We start from the raw sequence: 18972 nt of genomic DNA, 5'->3' as shown, positions 1-18972 counted from the left end.
GGTTAGAACTGAAAAAGCTTGTGTGAGCAAGGAGGCCTACAAACCTAACTCAGTTGCACCAGCTGTGTCAGGAGGAATGGGCCAAAATTTTGTGATGAAAGAAATACAAGCTGAAGTAAATCATTCTCTCTACTATTATTCTGATATTTCACATTCTTAAAATAAAGTGGTGATCCTAACTGACCTAAAACGGGGGATTTTTACTGGGATTACATGCCAGGAATTGTGAAAAACTGAGTTTAAATCTATTTGGCTAAGGTGTATGTAAACTTCTGACTTGAACTGTATATATATACTCTCGAATGTACTATTTTCATGATTTTACTCCACAGTACTCTTTTGGCAGTTAGGCAAGTAGTTGTTATTTATGTTGATTAAGGCAGCCCCCTACACCTCTCTGATTCAGAGGGGTTGGGTTAAATGTGTAAGACATATTTCAGTTGACTGGATTCAGTTGAGCAACTGACTAGGTATCCCCTTTTCCTAGTGCCATGCTCTTATGCACTGAGCCATGTGCAGAACCAATACAATACACGATTACAATACATTTGGAAGATGCATGAATGTCATCTCCATGAATGTAACACCCTCCTTCAGGCCATGGATGAGGCATATGATTACATCAATTCAGACCAATGTCAGGCTTAGATTCGCCATGCCAAAAGCTTTTTCCCCAGGTGCATGAACAATGAAGATATTTACTGCAAACTAGTGCCTGTTAAACAGATGTCTTCAATAGTCACACCTTTCATCACACATGGGATAATGGACATTATGGAAATGTAATGTTCAGTCAATTGTAATGGGTAGTGCAGGTGTATTGCCTGATGTGAAAAAGGTATAATGTACTGTAATTTACAGTACTGTAGCATATTACATAAAAAATGCCATTTTAAACTGTCATGCCCTGATCTGTTTCACCAGTCCTTGTGCTTGTCTCCACCCCCCTCCAGGTGTCGCCCATCTTCCCCATTGTCCCCCTGGTACTTATTCCTGTGTTCTCTGTTTGTCTGTGCCAGTTCGTTTTGCTTGTCAAGTCAACCAGCGTTTTGTCTCAGCTCCTGCTTTTTCCCAGTCTCTCTTTTTCTCGCCCTCCTGGTTTTGACCCTTGCCTGTACTGACTCTGAGCCCGCCTGCCTGACCACTGCCTGACCTGACCCTGAGCCTGCCTGCCATCCCGTACCGTTGCCCCACTACTCTGGATTATAGACCCCTATCTGACCTGACCTGTCGTTTGCCTGCCCCTGTTGCTGTGCTAAACATTGTTACAACAACACAGTCTGCATTTGGGTCTTACCTGAAACATGATAGAAACAAGTGTCTAAGATGTTTTGCTAGTGGATTAACTGCTATTTAAAATAACTACATTGAGAAGATATTATTATGTTGTGTTTTGATGATTAAATCAATGTACTCACTATATGTCAGAGTTAACCTATATTGTGGATCAACGGTTATGTGGTAAAAGATGTCTACAAATGAAATAAATGGACAATGAAAGGGTTTGAATTAAGACAGGTTGCATTACAAGTGCTACCCATTTTGAGTTTTGTACTAAGAGTTTTGAAAAATCACACCATAATTGTGAAAATAGTACCAAAACGATTAAAATAAAAAGTTGTATGTGCCAGAGCTGCAGATGTTATTCTGAAAAGGTTTTGTGCAGTAGCAGAGGCCTTCAGTGTTCTGTCTAAAAGTATCCTTTAATAATACAAATAATTATTTAAAAGGACATTTGGAGGACATGGAACTACAAGCAATCAGACTTTTAGTAATAAATACGGACACATTGACCATTGACCCTCTGGTGTGATGCGTAAATTTTAAATCCAGACTGCTACAGTAGTTAGGCCTTTGTCCATATTTCAGCATCCAGTATAAAATACCCACATGCACCTAGATGTAAAGGCTACCGTTGCATATGTACAGACTATCAAACGGCATTGTCCAGGCTTATGACTGATGCTCCAACCCGCCATTACATTATTGTCTCAGGTGTTCCCCGGATTGCCCCATGCTCCACCTTTCCATTCCCACTCTGTCCATTGGCATGCACTGGCTCCCTGGCCAGGGGGGAGGCCAGGTTGACTCTGATAGTTCTGCTGGTGCTCTGGCGGACAGCCCCAGGAAGGGCCCTCATCTGGCTGGTGAAGGGGCTCCCAGGCAGAGACAGGCAGGGGGACAGGGAGCCATGGCCCCACCCAGACTCCAGGCGAGAGCCGGATCCTTTGCTCACACAGCGAGGGCTGGGGTTGACAGAGGACAGGGTCTGCTGACTCCCGTTCAGGTAGGAGTTGTTGGTGGAGCCCAGGTGAGAGGAACGGTAGTTGTAGTAGGCCCTCCAGCCCTTCTGCTTTTTCTTCTGATGGCAGCGGCACTTGAGGATGCGGATGAAGGCCTGTTTGAACTCTCGGCTGTAGCAGGGGTAGATGATGGGATTCAGGCAGCTGTTGAAGTAGCCTAGCCAGAAGATCACCTTAAAGAACGTCTCCGGGGGACGCAGGTTGGCGTTGAATGAACCTGGGACATTACATGGAGAAAACGTGTCATAAATGGACAGAGATGTCCAAAAACAATGTCATTATATATTATATCTTACATCTGTTATATATTTTAACTTAACTTGACATTTTAAATATAAGATGTGGTATGCACTGTGGTGGTAGATATACTGTATCTGAGAAAACTATGTAAACGCTGAACCATCTCTTCAATGCATTATGTTTGGTTATCAATAGATGGCAGCATTCATCAAAAGAACCTCACAGACAGTCAATGTACCAGCAGCTACTTTATCACGGGCATCCTCCTCTCGCTCGAGACCAAGGATCTGGAAAGATGGGAAAGGTGAAATATAGGCTTGGTGGGGTTTCAATCGCTCAACTTTCCCCTTCCCAGACTTTTCAGATCAACGATCAGTGACCAAGCTGATGAGAACTTTTAAAGAGTACAAGCGGGGCTTCACTCAACTGGTTTTGTTGAAGCATCAAACACTATTATCAATTGTACAACTGGCAAAAGTATTTATTTTTAATCATACATTCATTCAACTATAGAGGCCATAATCTATAGTGTATGAACTCCCGTGCCTCAGGTGTATAGTGACACGGGAGTATCATACACTATAGAGATATAGAGATTGGTGGTTCTCCAATTATTACAATGTTTGCACAGTGATTCCAAGTATTACCATTTTGGTGCTGATTCTACTGTTTTGACTGTTTCCTGTTTTGGAATGTTTTAGAGAAAGATAGCATGACTCACTGACAGCACACGTCATTAGTGTACAGTACTATACTCTCCTTAAAGGCCCAATTCAGCTGGTTTTATATCAATATCAAATAATTTATGGGTCACAATTAAGTACCTTACTGTAATAGATTTGAATTAAAATGGGCAAAAATAGCTTTTTAGCAAAAAACTATTTATCTTGCAAGAATTTAGCTAGGACTGTCTGGGAATGGTCTGAGGGAGGGAAACTGAAAACTCTTTGTTATTGGTCTATTAACCAATTACCGCATGGAAGACAAAAATTCCCACCCATGCAAACCTGCTGATTAGAAGGTCCTGTGTAGATTGTGTTTTCAACCAGCAATTATCAGGAAATAACACTGATCAAATGTTTTCACACTTTTTCAGTGTTAGTTTCATCAGCTGTTGTACAATATGATACAAAACACAGGAAAAACTGCACTTTGAATGCACTGGGCCTTTAATCATCACTGAGGTCAACCCTACCAACCTTGCATGTGCTTCCACTGATTCTGAATAAGCTACTGAGCTTCCAATACTATTGAAGAAAAGTAGTAAAAAAAATTTATAGGCAGGATTTACAAGCACCCTAATTAAATATAGAAATCATTACAGTAAGCTATAACACTACTGTGACGACACTACTGTGCACTTTTTCAAGTTTCATCTTTGCTGTCTCCAGCTCATAAACAAAGTTCACAGACATCCGCCATCATTCCAAATTCTTCCCCATTTTACAGGCACACTAATCCCAGAGGCTTTCACTGCTGGGAGTCCATTCTTTAACAAACCCTCGCACTCATCCCCCGATGCACATCGCATCCCCTTTTTTGGCCTTTTTGGACTCAGCATTGTGTAATCATGCACTTTGGTATGTCCTGCCACAGAAGCCTTGGCTGTCACGTTATTGGATGAAAACCTGAAGAGAAAGATGTTGCATTCTATCCTATTTCTCTCTTTCGGCTTTGGGATGGAGAGAGGATTAACCAGAGTTATTACAGTGTTTCCTCAGAAAAGAGCCATGGCTCATAGAACCATCTCATTCAAGGACACATTTGTCATTTCCCAGCCTGTCCCTAGGAGAGACTGTGTTTACACTTTAATCATGTGCTACTGGCTGGGTTTATTGTCCAGGGCAAAGTGCCTTCATAGCCGGAGCTTCCACAACGCTATTCCACTAACTGTAACGCCTTCATCCCCCAACCTCCGTAGTCACCAGAAGCCAGGAACCCACTTTACTCTGATAGTGCTTACATGCAAAGATTTAGGATGCTTCTTCGCGCCGTGCAACTGTGGAATCCAGGCTAACAAATCACAGTGCACTCTGTCCAACTTCTCTCTCAATTCCACTTGCACAGTCCATCTCCTAGGGCTTTATTTACACATACCAGTTGACCATTTCATCTACTCGCCAAGTCCTTCACACATCCGGACAACACCGGCTGCCCGTCTTATCTACAAAATGTCTGAGTCCGGCTTGACGGCTGCTGAATTCTGACAAACTAATGAGCCAACCACAGAAAGGTAGTCAATGTTGCTCTAGAGAGAAGAGGTAGTAAACAACAAAGCAAAGACTGATGCAATACATTTGACTATGAATGGGGGGACAATCAAATGTACAGTAGGCTTCCAGTATGCAGAGCCCTGTGAGGCTGCTGGCTTTCAACACATCTCCTGGCTATGTCCTGAGTGCTGCTAAAAAACAGCATACTAGAGGGAGGGGGAGGAGAACTCAGGATAATGCAGCAAACTCCTCAATCTATCATGGTTTCACAATCAATCGCCATACATAGAAATCATCTCAAATGGAATCTCTCAGTCCATGCCCTCTTCTACAAATGTGGAGGTTCTTAGAGGAACTGTATGCCCGGGCATTGATTGAGTAACATGGAATGAGAAAACAACAGTCATGTCGGCACATTAATTTCTCAGAGGTCCAGACAGACTGGGAATATTTTTACTTTTATCACTGATGCTGTCAAATTACTATTTGTGCTACGCATTTTAGCTACATAACTGGTATTTCCATTTTAGGACAGAAACATTGACTACAGATTCAGCCAAAATGAGCAGTTAATTTTTATAGGAAGGATTTATCCATTTTCTGGTTTGGGCATGTTTGCTAACACATACCTGATTATGATAGTGTGGTCAAGGAATCAAATCAAATCCAATCAAATAGTATTTGTCACATGCGCCGAATACAACAGGTGTAGACCTTACAGTGAAATGCTTACATACAAGCCCTTAACCAACAATGCAGTTTTAAGAAAAAAAAACATTTTAAAAAATAAATAAATAATAATAACAATAATTTAGAGCAGCAATAAACAATAAACAGCCATAGCGGCAGGTAGCCTAGGGCCAGTAACCGAAAGGTTGCTAGATTGAATCCCCGAGCTGACAAGGTAAACATTTGTTGTTCTGCCCATTAACAAGGCAGTTAACCCACTGTTCCTAGGTTGTCATTGTAAATAAGAAGTTGTTCTTAGCTGACTTGCCTAGTTAAGTAAAGGTTAAATAAAAAATGTACAGGGGTACCGGTACAGAGTCACTGGTTACTCGAGGTAATTGAGGTAATATGTAGGTAGAAATATATAAGTGACTTATACATAGATAATTAGAGAGAGTAGCAGCAGCGTAAAAGAGTGAATAGGTGGTGCAGTGGGGCAATGTAAAGAGTCTAGGTCGCCATTTGATTAGATGTTAAGTAGTCTGATGGCTTGGGGGTAAAAGCTGTTTAGAAACCACTTGGTGTAATGTTTGTCATCTTCCTCTGATGAGGAGTAAGATAGATCAGACCAATTTGCAGCGTGGTAAGTGTCCATAATTTAATAAGAAAAACTGAACATGACAAAATACAAAACAACAACGTGAAACAAACAAAACAGTCCCGTGTGGCTCAAACACAAACACGGAAAATAATCACCCACAACTCAAGGGTGAAAACAGGCTGCCTAAGTATGGTTCTCAATCAGGGACAACGATTGACAGCTGCCTCTGATTGAGAACCATACCAGGCCAAACACAGAAATACCAAATCATAGAAAAAAGAACATAGACTGCCCACCCAACTCACGCCCTGACCAACCTAAAACAAAGACATAACAAAAGAACTAAGGTCAGAACGTGACACTTGGACCTAGACTTGGTGCTCCGGTACCGCTTTCCGTGTGGTAGCAGAGAGAACAGTCTATGACTAGGGTGTCTGGAGTCGTTGACCATTTTTAGGGCCTTCCTCTGACACTGCCTGGTATAGAGGTCCTGGATGGCAGGAAGCTTGGGCCCAGTGATGTACTGGGCCATACGCACTACCCTCTGTGGTGCCTTGCAGGCGGAGGCCAAGCAGTTGCCATACCAGGCAGTGATGCTCTCGATGGTGCAGCTGTAGAACCTTTTGAGGATTTGAGGACCCATGCCAAATCTTTTCTGTCTCCTGAGGGGGAATAGGATTTGTCGTGCCCTCTTATCGACTGTCTTGGTGTGCTTGGACCATGTTAGTTTGTTGCTTATGTGGACACCAAGGAACTTGAAGCTCTCAGCCTGCTCCACTATAGCTCTGTCGATGAGAATGGGGGTGGGCTCAGTCTTCCTTTTCCTGTAGTCCACAATCATCTCCTTAGTCTTGATGTCATTGAGGGAGAGGTTGTTGTCCTGGCACCACACGGCCAGGTCTCTGACCTCCTCCCTATATGCTGTCTTGTCATTGTTGGTGATCAGGCCTACCACTGTTGTGTCATCGGCAAACTTAATGATGGTTTTGGAGTCGTGCCTTGCCGTGCAGTCATGAATGAACAGGGAGTACAGGAGGTGACTGAGCACGCACCCCTGAGGGGCCCCAGTGTTGAGGATCAGCATGGCGGATGTGTTGTTACCTACCCTTACCACCTGGGGGCGGCCCGTCAGGAAGTCCAGGATCCAGTTGCATCCAGGATCCAGTTGCAGAGGGAGGTGTGTAAGTCCCAGGGTCCTTAGCTTAGTGGTGAGCTTTGAGGAAACTAAGGTGTTGAACGCTGAGCTGTAGTCAATGAACAGCATTCTCACAAAGGTGTTCCTTTTGTCCAGGTGTGAAGGGGCAGGGTGGAGTGCAATAGAGATTGCATCATCTGTGGATCTGTTGGGGCAGTATGCAAATTGGAGTGGGTCTAGGTTTTCTGGGATAATGGTGTTGATGTGAGCCATGACCAGCCTTTCAAAGCACTCCATGGCTAAAGATGTGAGTGCTATGGGTTGGGAGACATTTTGGCAGGTTACCTTAGTGTTCTTGGCCACAGGGACTATGGTGGTCTGCTTGAAACATGTTGGTATTACAGACTCAGACAGGGAGTGGTATTTTCATTTTTGCAGTATTTTCATTTTTGGAAAAATTACTTTCCCAGAGTAAACAGGCTATTTTGTCAGGACAAGATGCTAGAATATGCATATAAATGACAGCTTAGGATAGAAAACACTCTAAAGTTTCCAAAGCTGTAAAAATATTATCTGTGAGTATAACAAAACTGATATTGCAGGCGAAAGCCTGAGAAAAAGCCAATCCGGAAGTGACTCATGTTTTGAAAGCTCTGCGTTCCGATGCGTACCTATTGAGCAGTGAATGGGCTATCAACCAGATTCCTTTTTCTACGTATTCCCCAAGGTGTCTACAGCATTTTCAAGTAGTTTCACGCATTTATGTTGACGAATGAGCGTAGGTGACTATATTGCATAAGTGGTCACCTGATGACTCTCAGAGTGATTCTTGCGTAAAATACAGAGGTAGCCATTTTTCCTCTCGGTCCTACTGAAAAGCCAACTGTCCCAGTTGATATATTATCGAATAGATATTTGAAAAACACGTTTGCCATGTTTCTGTCCATTTTTGGTCGATTTCTCAGCCAAACGTGAAGAACAAACGGAGCTATTTCACCTCCATAAATAATCTTTTTGGAAAAAAGGAACATTTGCTATCTAACTGGGAGTCTTGTGAGTGAAAACATCCGAAGCTCATCAAAGGTGATTTAATTTGATTGCTTTTCTGATTTTCGTGACCAAGTTGCCTACTGCTAGCTGGACATAATGCTATGCTAGGCTATCGATAAACTTGCACAAATGCTTGTCTTGCTTTGGCTGTAAAGCATATTTTCAAAATATGAGACAACAGGGTGATTAACAAAAGGCTAAGCTGTGTTTCAATATATTTCACTTGTGATTTCATGAATAGGAATATTTTCTAGTAATATTTATGTCCGTTGCGTTATGCTAATTAGTGTCAGATGATGACAACGATCCCGGACACGGGATGGGTAGTTACAACAGGTCTTGCTCACATCGGCTGTGGAGAGCGTGATCACACAGTCGTCCAGAACAGCTGATGCTCTCATGCATGTTTCAGTGTTATTATCCTCGAAGCGATCACATAAGTAATGTAGCTAATCTGGTAGGCTTGTGTCACTGGGCAGCTCTCGGCTGTGCTTCCCTTTGTAGTCTGTAATAGTTTGCAAGCCCTGCCACATCCGATGAGCGTCGGAGCCTGTGTAGTACGATTTGATTTACCTGTTTGATGGTTCATTGGAGGGCATAGCGGGATTTCTTATAAGCTTCCGGGTTAGAGTCCCGCTCCTTGAAAACGGCAGCTCTACCCTTTAGCTCAGTGCGGATGTTGCCTGTAATCCATAGCTTCTGGGTGGGGTATGTTCATACAGTCACTGAGGGGGCAACGTCATCGATGCATTTATTGATGAAGCCAGTGACTGATGTGGTGTACTCCTCAATGCCATCAGAAGAACCATATTCCAGTCTGTGCTAGCAAAACAGTTCTGTAGCTTAGCATCTGCTTCATCTGACCACTGTTTTATTGACCGAGTCACTGGTGCTTCCTGCTTTAATTTGTGCTTGTAGCAGGAATCAGGAGGATATAATTATGGTCAGATATGTCAAATGGAGGGCGAGGGAGAGCTTTGTACGTGTCTTTGTGTGTGGAGTAAAGGTGGTCCAGAGTTTTTTCCCCCTCTGGATGCACATTTAACATGCTGGTAGAAATTTGGTAAAATGGATTTAAGTTTCCCTACATTAAAGTCCCCGGCCACTAAGAGTACCGCCTCTGGATAAGCGTTTCCTGTTTGCTTTTGGCGGTATACAGTTCATTGAGTGCAATCTTAGTGCCAGCATCGGTCTGTGGTGGTATGCAGACAGCTACGAAAAATACAGATAAAAACTCTCTAGGTATATAGTGTGGTCTACAGCTTATCATGAGATACTCTACCTCAGGCAAGCAAAACCTAGAGACTTCCTTAGATATCGTGCTCCAACTGTTATTTACAAATAGACATAGTCTGCCTCCCCTTGTCTTACCAGAGACTGCTGTCTATCCTGCTGATACAATGTATAACCCGCCAGCTGTATGCTATTCATGTCGTCGTTAACTACGACTAGGTGAAACATAAGATATTACAGTTTTTAATGTCCCGTTGGTAGGATATAAGTGCTTTTAGTTCGTCCAAGTTATTATCCAGCAATTGTACGCTGGCCAAAAGTACTGATGGCAAGGGCACATTATCCAATCGTCGGCTGATCCTCACAAGGCACCCCGATATCCTTCCGCATGATCTTTTCCGTCTCTTTCTTCTGCGAATGACGGGATGAGGGCCTTGTTTTGGTGTCTGGAGTAAATCCCTCTCGTCCGACTCATTAAAGAGAAATTATTCGTCCAGTTCAAGGCGAGTAATTGCTGTTCTGATTTCTAGAAGCTCTTTCCGGACATAAGAGACAGTAGCAGCAACATTATGTACAAAATAAGTTACCAACAGTGTGAAAAAATCTAACCAAATAGCATGGTTGGTAAACAGCCCATAAAACGGCAGCCATCTTCTCCGGCGCCATATAGTGCCGGAGAAAGACCCTGAGATCTACCTGGGAACTTAATGCCCTTGGACAGCTCCTTACACACATTAATGGACAAAAGCATGGAATAAAATATCATGTCAAAAGCCATTTTTAAAGAGGGCTTAAGATGCATGATAGTAAGTGGGACCTACTGTATGAGTGCCTTGGCATTCCCACTGCAATCCTGCCCCCTGCCCTCTAAAAGCATCAGGAACCTATCACCATCATATCACACTCAAGGTCCAGCTCACTGGAGAATTTGGGTTGATAAGTTAACTAATCTGAAACATTATGGGAAACATCTATTAAATATGGTGGGAATGCAATATCATGCATATGCATTTAACTGTAACCGTGGTAAAATAGTAAATATTGGTTACGTAACTTGGAAAGCAACAATCATTGGAGGGTCAGTATCTTTAGCAGGTAATATTTTGGTTCATCTAGTGAGTTCTGAGATGAAAAAAGCATAAGCCCTCAACAGCTATACTGATCAACACCATCAGTGGTCAATTGAAAAAATGCTGTTTCCTGTTTGTCCCATAAAATCTATCCTTCTATTCTTCACCAGCTCCGCCTGAGGACAAGCCATAAAATACAGGCACAATAGGTCACAGAGCACTATAGTTTGTGGTTACTACATCATGTTGGGTGACAAAAACAAAACATGCCTTTGGCGGGTCAAGGCAGAGAGTTCGAAAATTTGTGAATGTATTCTGGCATTGAAAAGTGGAACTATTGTCACACACAATCTGCAAAAGCTCTCACAAAGATACTTTAAAATCCTGGCAGTTGCAATAGCAACAAGTCTGTCAAATATGAACACCAAGAATTCTTCACCCAGCTATTTTTATCCAATTTGTCTAAGGGAGTGCTTTTAAGGACTACCATTCATTTCCAATGAAAACACCATCTATATTCCAATTAGTACTGTTTAAATCTAGGGCTTTATTGCATAACTGAGATAATAACCACTCCCAATCTCTTTACCTTAAGTAAATAATAACAGGTGATGTAACAGATTATATAGTTTTAATATAATTTAGATAATATCACTGATATACTGGTAGAGATAGCAAAGACAGGGCTATTCAGGGCTTATTGTTGCTTCCTGGACTCATAACAAATATATCAGACATCATATTCCAAAAACCATAGAAGGAGGAAATTACAACCAATGTCAGGAAAGCTACAATCCTTCAAACCAACAACATTTTTATTATCTTTAACAGAAGTCCCTGAGTGTCTGGATGAGGGTCCAACGACACCGACGTCTGCAGCAGTTACTCTATGCACACTCTACACACTCACTCACTCACACTCACTCACACTGACACTCCAAAACTCACACTTAATTTGCTCATACATAACACGCACACACATTCATATTGACTCTACACACACACACACACACACACACACACACACACACACACACACACACACACACACACACACACACACACACACACACACACACACACACACACACACACACACACACACACACACACACACACACACACACACACACACACACTCACATACAACCATCATATACGCTGCTGCTACTCAGTTTATCATATATCCTGATGCCTTAGCCCTATACATATCTAACTCTACCACTCCAGTATCCCTGCACATTGTAAATATGGTATTGGCACTGACTCTGGCACTGACCCTATATATATAGCTTACTTATCTTATTTACTTATGTTCTTATTTCTATTTCTTGTGTGTTTTTGTTCTACTTGACTTAAAAACATTTTTTTAAATTGTACTACTGATATTGATTACTGCAATGAGCAAGCAAGGCATTTCACTGTAGTTGTGCAATTGACAATAAAAACATGATTTGTGAACTTGGCTAACTAGGCTAATACCCAAAGTACTGTCAGATTGTTCACCATCAAGTACTCTGTGTGATCTGTACTAGATGTCATCCCTCTACTCTACACAATGCTTCCACGTCCATGGTGTGGCCAGGCTAGGTCGCCGCTCTGCTCAGTGCGTATATTATTGTCTCCATCTCTGCCATCCACACAGCCAGTCTACATCACACCCTGAGAAGGCCCCAGGAACCAATAGGGAGCCACAATTTGACATTGTAACTGGGTCATTTGAGCAAAGCCAAAATAACCTGATTATCACCACAAAGATGTACATTTCTCTTATCTCACGCAAGGTCATGACTGACTGATATCACCCTACATTCAGGATGTATTTCTGTGATTTACTTAAACCAGTGTGTCTAAGCACAGAATAATTAGTATACCAGTAATCAATCATTGAAAATATAGTATCTCCTGTATTTATAGACTCTCCCTGTGGTATAGGCCGACTGAGTTTTTGCTTTACAAAATTGAAATGAAAAATGTCCAGTTAACTGTGTGAAGTCCAGATGGAGAGAATGAAGACTTTGGGCCTGCGATTTGGAAATGAGACTTTCAAAGAGCATGAGCATGCTACGGTATACATTTCTAAATGGACATGGTGTTTCAGGGTGGGCATAATTCAGTAAATATAGACGAATATAGAGGGCAGGGGATGGAAAGGACTCATGTATAAAAGTCTGTTTCATCTCTCTGAACTGTTCCATGTCAACAACAGATGTAGGAGGAATCCACTTTGATGTGTAATGTGTTGCTCACTTGATTTAAGAGGTGCTGGGAACATGGGAAACTCAAGATAGAGGCTTGCCGGCGCTAAAACACACACAAGAAGAGGCCAACCACCCCCATTAGCACCCACAATAAATGATTTATTAGTACACCAGATTCGTGCACCATTGCACCCTTATGCTACAACCAAGCTACCCCTAACTAGCTACCTCCATTTTCTGGTGCCTCAGGTCTTTTTCTATCTTTACATTTTTGACAAGTTAACCTTTCGATAATAAATGGAAGTTGTATTTTACTGTCATACCCCACTTTCACGTTTTGGCATGGGTGTAGACCTGCTGCGTCTGATTAACCCCTTTTCTGCCTAACCAAATTATTTTATTTTTGACATGACTACCATCAGACTTATGAAAACTCTATATTATTGGTATACTGTATTTGGAAAAAATAGTATCTGTGTGTGTGTCAGAGAGAGAGAGAGACTGTGTGTGTGTGTAAATAAATGCCTGTGTGCTTGTGTGAGAACGATAAGCAGAGAATATCCTGTAGATATATGCTGTCCTCTTATGTCACACACACAGCGCCATGCACAGACCTTTCAGGGACAGGTGCTCAAAATTTTAAAAAAGGCACCCTGCTTGATTTTTTGTTTTACTTTCATAAATCATAACTCGAAATTCATTACATACCAAAATGCCTGTAAAGATTGTATTTTTATTTTCTCATCATCACAAATTGTAAGTAACCAAGTTACTTGGTTGACATCGGTAAAAGGGAGTCGGCTATCAGCTGATCTTTGATGTTGATCTGCCAGCTAGTTTAATTTATTTTACTGATTGTGATTTCGCCTACCTCTGTCTTTTTGTCGCTCTCTGCTGCGCATATCAGCCAACCAGACGGAATTATGTAGGCTAAATATGGTGTTATCAAGTATTAATCAAATATAACGCCGTTGTGGCAGTACCGCTGATATTTATACTAGGTAGCTAGCTGCACACACTCCGACAGTGACCGCATCTCTCAATGTTTGGATACCGGGCGTGCGCAACCCCCGTACAGGGCAGACTGGGATAAAGGCCCGGGCCGGGTTTCCTGAATCCCGATAGTGATGGAATTTAGGTTTACGAGTGTTTTAACGATGCATCCTAAAAATAAGATGTCACGCCCTTTTCCCAAAACACTTGTTACAATCTGAAACTGAACAGCCTTTACAGGAGCTGTCCCGTGCTGAAAATGACTCCAGTTTATAGACCAAAGAACTCGCTGTAGCTTTTAAATGTTTTATGGCTATTCGAAGTAATCTTTTTTATTATTATTTTTTTACACAGTACAGTTTTCCAATTATGAGAAAACATGTTTTGTAGCCTATTATGTATTTAAGTGTTTGTTTTATATGTTTGCCATGTGTTATGCATTCTAAGTGTTCTCGTGCTATTTTGTATGCAATGTTGGTTCATGTAAATTCTGAATTTCTTCAGTTTGTGTAAACTGTAAAAGTCGCTCATTCCCTCGTTTGCTATAGAAACTATCAATGTGACCTAAAAATAGGATATGACAATGGTTTTCGCAAATTTTGCTCAACAAATCATTGTAGCCTAAGGGCAGGCAGGAATTGAGCTTAAAGTAGGCTTAGGGTACAGCTATTCTACAATGAAATAAATAAACAATTAAAATAATTAAACATGAAGTGGCAAGTTAAGCAACGTTGACATATACCTAATATGTTGACCTTTAGGTTATTGGTTAGGCTACAGTGAAATGCGTAAGATTTTAGATAATAGTAGCCTATAGGCTTAATAGATAAGAACATTGTAGCGGCTCGGATGTAGGTCTATCGATTGCACATGGGCCTACATGAAAGTGATGTCAATATTTAGCTTATATGTAGCATTCAGTTGGCTTGTTTTAAACATGAAAAAATGTGGCATTGATTCGCTTGTTTATAACATTGCGAACTTTTTAGGCTATTAATATTCAACTATGAAGTTTTCGGCCGTCACAGAGAGACATATAAACATCTTCATTCTATGTTTAGCTGACATTGTCTGTGTGTAAAGTGACGCGGAAGGACAAACGATCAACATGCGCAACCAACTGACTGGGTGGGGGGTGGGGTTGGCGAACTTGATGACTTGCGGGAAGTGGGATCCGAACAACAATGACAAAAGAAATATACAAAAATATATATTTTTGGGGAAAATAATACCACCACCCAAAAGGGCACTTTGGAGACCGGAAGGGCAACGAGTCATGTGCTCTGCCAGGGAGAGCCCTGTATGTGCTCGTGCCTGGTGACCACACTCATTTTCAAGGTTTCTTTGTTACAAACAGAATGAATGCATTCAGTGTCCTGTCTATCAGTTATGTGGTTCAATTTAACCTAATGCAACTAGGGGGCAATGATGACAACAGTTTGCTCAACAAAACCCCAAACCTACCGATGGGCAGCACGAGGAAGAATGGCAGCCAGCAGAGAATAAACATGCCCACCACGACACCGAGCGTTTTAGCAGCTTTCTTCTCTCGGGAGAACTTGAGCAGTTTGACTGTTAGCGTGCTCCGTGTCTGGCCCTTGCCTGCGCCGCAGTATTCCTGTAGTTGTGCGTTTTTGCAGTGGATCCTGAGCGTGAGCTCATTCGAGTCCATGTGTTCTTTCATGACCCCCGCCTCTAAGTTCTTAGTGGTCCGTTTGGCAACTACATAAACCTGACAGTACATGCAAAGGATGACAGCCAGAGGTATGTAAAATGAACCCAATGACGAGAACAGTGCGTAAAAGGGCTCTTCGGTGATGGGGCAAATGGTGTCGTCATTTGAGGGTGGTTGTTTCCACCCGAGCAGAGGTCCAATGGAAATGACAGTAGCGAGAACCCAAACACCGAGCATGGCCAAAAGGGCTCTTTTCTCCGTTACTATACAGGGGTACTGCAGTGGGTAGCGCACTCCTATGTAACGGTCTATGGATATTACGCACAAGCTCATAATGGAAGCAGTGCAACATAGCACGTCCACTGCCGCCCAGATGTCACAGAATATCCTCCCGAATACCCAGTAGTCAAGAATCTCCAATGTTGCAGACACCGGCAGCACCGTTGTACCCAGCAACAGGTCCGCAATGGCGAGGTTGATAATGAAATAGTTTGTTGGGATGCGCAGGTGTCTGTTGCATACAACGGAAAGTATTACGAGTATGTTGCCCACGATTGCGAACAGAATGAACGCGCCCAGAACTATACCAACGGACACGGCTCGGGTAAGGTCCAGCGGATTCGTGTCTGTGTTATTGTCTGTGCCATTTGCTGTGGTCAAGTTGGAATTATTTGCAGATAATGGTCCCTGTGTCCCCGAGTACAGCTCCGAGGAACGGTTACTCCAGAAGTTGACTTCATCAGCAGTATCAAAATTCATGTTGACGACCCTGTTCCTCCATACCAGGTATGTGTAAATCCATGGATCAACACAAACTTTGTTTATTTTGTTACATCACCTGTGTACTTCATTTTCAATGGTAATCAAACTAAAACAATTACGAAGAATGAGCGCAAAACTCCGAGAAAAAACGCAATTGCCTTTTATGGTGTGATTCCATAATCCCATGATGTCCGGAAAAATTAAGTCTCATAACACATGATTATATAACTTTAACCAGCTACTACAGTCGTCGTGACTGTCGCCTCTCACTCAGTTCCCTCCCCACTGCAGCGCTCCCACCGTGGTGATACAAACTGCTGAAACACAGCGACACCACTGAGGGACCCCTCCCGCATCCATGCGCACAAGATACAACCTTTCCTCCCCTTTCTGGATCGACCTAAACATTTTGACACCCATAAGCAATATACTGCATGTAAAAACCAGCGCGCTAACAATAACTTGTTGAATTGATATAGAAAGGACAACAAATCAAAGCACTAACCTGTACTGCTCATTACACATATAGTCGTTATCTTAAGTAAACTGCAATCTACACAAACTCATGGGCAATTTATTGTGAAAAAATCATTTAGGCGACTCTTTCAATATCTTTAAGGGGACCATTACGCACAGTCTACTGATGAAAGTTAGACGTTTACAATGTGTTTTTTATTATTAGCACAACGAGTAAACATTCTTAGGTAGTAAGCTTTTGGAAATGAATTGCGTAAGGGAAGGGTCAGACAGTCGTGTGGATCCCCTACCAGACACTCTGGAGCCCAGCATTAAAGGATGGCAGTGTGGACAAATATTCCAGCAAATCATCCTCAATTGCATAAGGTAACTCAACCCACTAGCAAATGCTATTGAAAGCAAAGAGACATGTTGGAAATGTGTACTGTACCAGTCAAAAGATTGGACACATCTACTCATTCAAGGGGTTTTCTTTATTTTGACTATTTTCTACATTGTAGAATAATAGTGAATACATCAAACCTATGAAATAACACATATGGAATCATGTAGTAACCAATAAAGTGTTGAACAAATTTAGATTCTTCGAAGTAGCCACACTTTTGCCTTGATGACAGCTTTGCACACTCTTCGCATTCTCTCAACCAGCTTCACCTGAAGTGCTTTTCCACCAGTCTTGAATGAGTTCCCACATATGCTGAGCACTTTTTGGCTGCTTTTCCTTCACTCCGCGGTCGAACTCATTCCATACCATCTCAATTGGTTTGAGGTCGGGTGATTGTAGAGCTGAGGTCATCTGATGCAGCGCTCCATCACTCTACTTCTTGGTCAACTAGCTCCTACACAACCTGGAGGTGTGTTGGGTCATTGTCCTGTTGAAAAATCAATTATAGTCCTACTAAGCCCAAACCAGATGGGATGGCATATCGCTGCAGAATGCTGTGGTAGTCATGCTGGTTAAGTGTGCCTTAAATTCTAAATAAATCACAGACAGTGTCACCAGCAAAGCACCCCCACACTATCACACCTCATCCTCCATGCTTCACGGTGGGAACCACACTTGCGGAGATCATCCGTTCACCTACTCTGCATCTCATAAAGACATGGCAGTTGGAACCAAAAGTCTCAAATTTGGACTCATCAGACCAAAGGACAAATTTCCATTCATGTTTTTTGGCTCAAGCAAGTCTCTTCTTCTTATTGGCGTCCTTTAGTAGTGGTTTCTTTGCAGCAATTTGACCATGAAGGCCTGATTCATGCAGTCTCCTCTGAACAGTTGATGTTGAGATGTGTCTGTTACTTGAACTCCGTTAAGCATTTATTTGGGCTGAAATTTCTGAGGCTGGTAACTCTAATGAAAGTATCCACTGTAGCAGAGGTAACTTTGTGTCTTTTTTTCCTGTGGCGGTCCTCATGAGAGCCAGTTTCATCAGGGTGCTTGATGGTTTTTGCGACTGCACTCAAAGAAACATTTAGTTCTTGACATTTTCCGGATCGACTGACCTTCATGCCTTAAAGTAATGATGGACTGTCATTTCTCTTTGCTTATTTGAGCTGTTCTTGCCATAATATGGACTTGGTCTTTTACCAAATAGGGCTTCTGTATACCACCCCTACCTTGTCACAACACAACTGATTCGATCACATGCAGTAAGAAAGAAAGAAATTCCGCAAACAAGGCACACCTGTTAATTGAAATGCATTCCAGGTGACTACCTCATGAAGATGGTTGAGAGAATGCCAAGAGTGTGCAAAGCTGTCATCAATGCAAAGAGTAGCTACTTTGAAGAATCTAAAATCTAAAATATATTGTCACGTTCTGACCTTTATTTCCTTTGTTTTGTATTTATTTAGTATGGTCATGGCGTGAGTTGGGTGGGCAGTCTATGTTTGTTTTTCTAGGTTTTGGGTATTTCTATGTTTCGGCCTAGTATGGTTCTCAATCAGAGGCGGGTGTCATTAGTTGTCTCTGATTGAGAATCATACTTAGGTAGCCTGGGTTTCACTGTGTGTTTGTGGGTGATTGTTCCTGTCTCTGTGTTTGCACCAGATAGGACTGTTTAGGTTTTCGCACATTTATTGTTTTGTTAGTTATTTCATGTCTAGTTCCTTTATTAAAGAACATGAATAACCACCACACTGCATTTTGGTCCACTTCTCCTTCACCACAGGAAAACCCTTACAGAATCACCCACCACAACAGGACCAAGCGGCGTGGTAACAGGCAACGGCAAAAGCAGCAGCAGGAGAAGCAACAGAGGCAGCAGCAGCAGGAGCAGCAGCAGCAGCAGTGGGAGAGGCTGCACTATTTGGAGAGATGGACTTGGGAGGAGATTCTAGACGGGAAAGG

General features: G+C 42.2%; 1 protein-coding gene across 1 annotated transcript; it reads right to left on the bottom strand.

Annotated features, from left to right (window-relative positions):
- Window positions 1-1251: 1251 nt before the first annotated feature.
- On the bottom strand, window positions 1252-16142 carry adra1ba (adrenoceptor alpha 1Ba). Its single transcript, XM_024432611.2, has 2 exons — window positions 15173-16142; window positions 1252-2520 (listed from the first exon to the last, which is right to left on the bottom strand). Exons 1-2 carry the CDS (start codon window positions 16140-16142, stop codon window positions 1979-1981), a joined length of 1512 nt encoding a protein of 503 aa, XP_024288379.1. The 3' UTR covers window positions 1252-1978.
- Window positions 16143-18972: the final 2830 nt, after the last annotated feature.

This window comes from Oncorhynchus tshawytscha, linkage group LG09 (genome assembly GCF_018296145.1).
Source record: "Oncorhynchus tshawytscha isolate Ot180627B linkage group LG09, Otsh_v2.0, whole genome shotgun sequence".
Lineage (NCBI taxonomy): Eukaryota > Metazoa > Chordata > Actinopteri > Salmoniformes > Salmonidae > Oncorhynchus > Oncorhynchus tshawytscha.
Note: the sequence above shows the minus strand (reverse complement) of the source record. Positions and strands in the feature narration are given on the sequence as shown.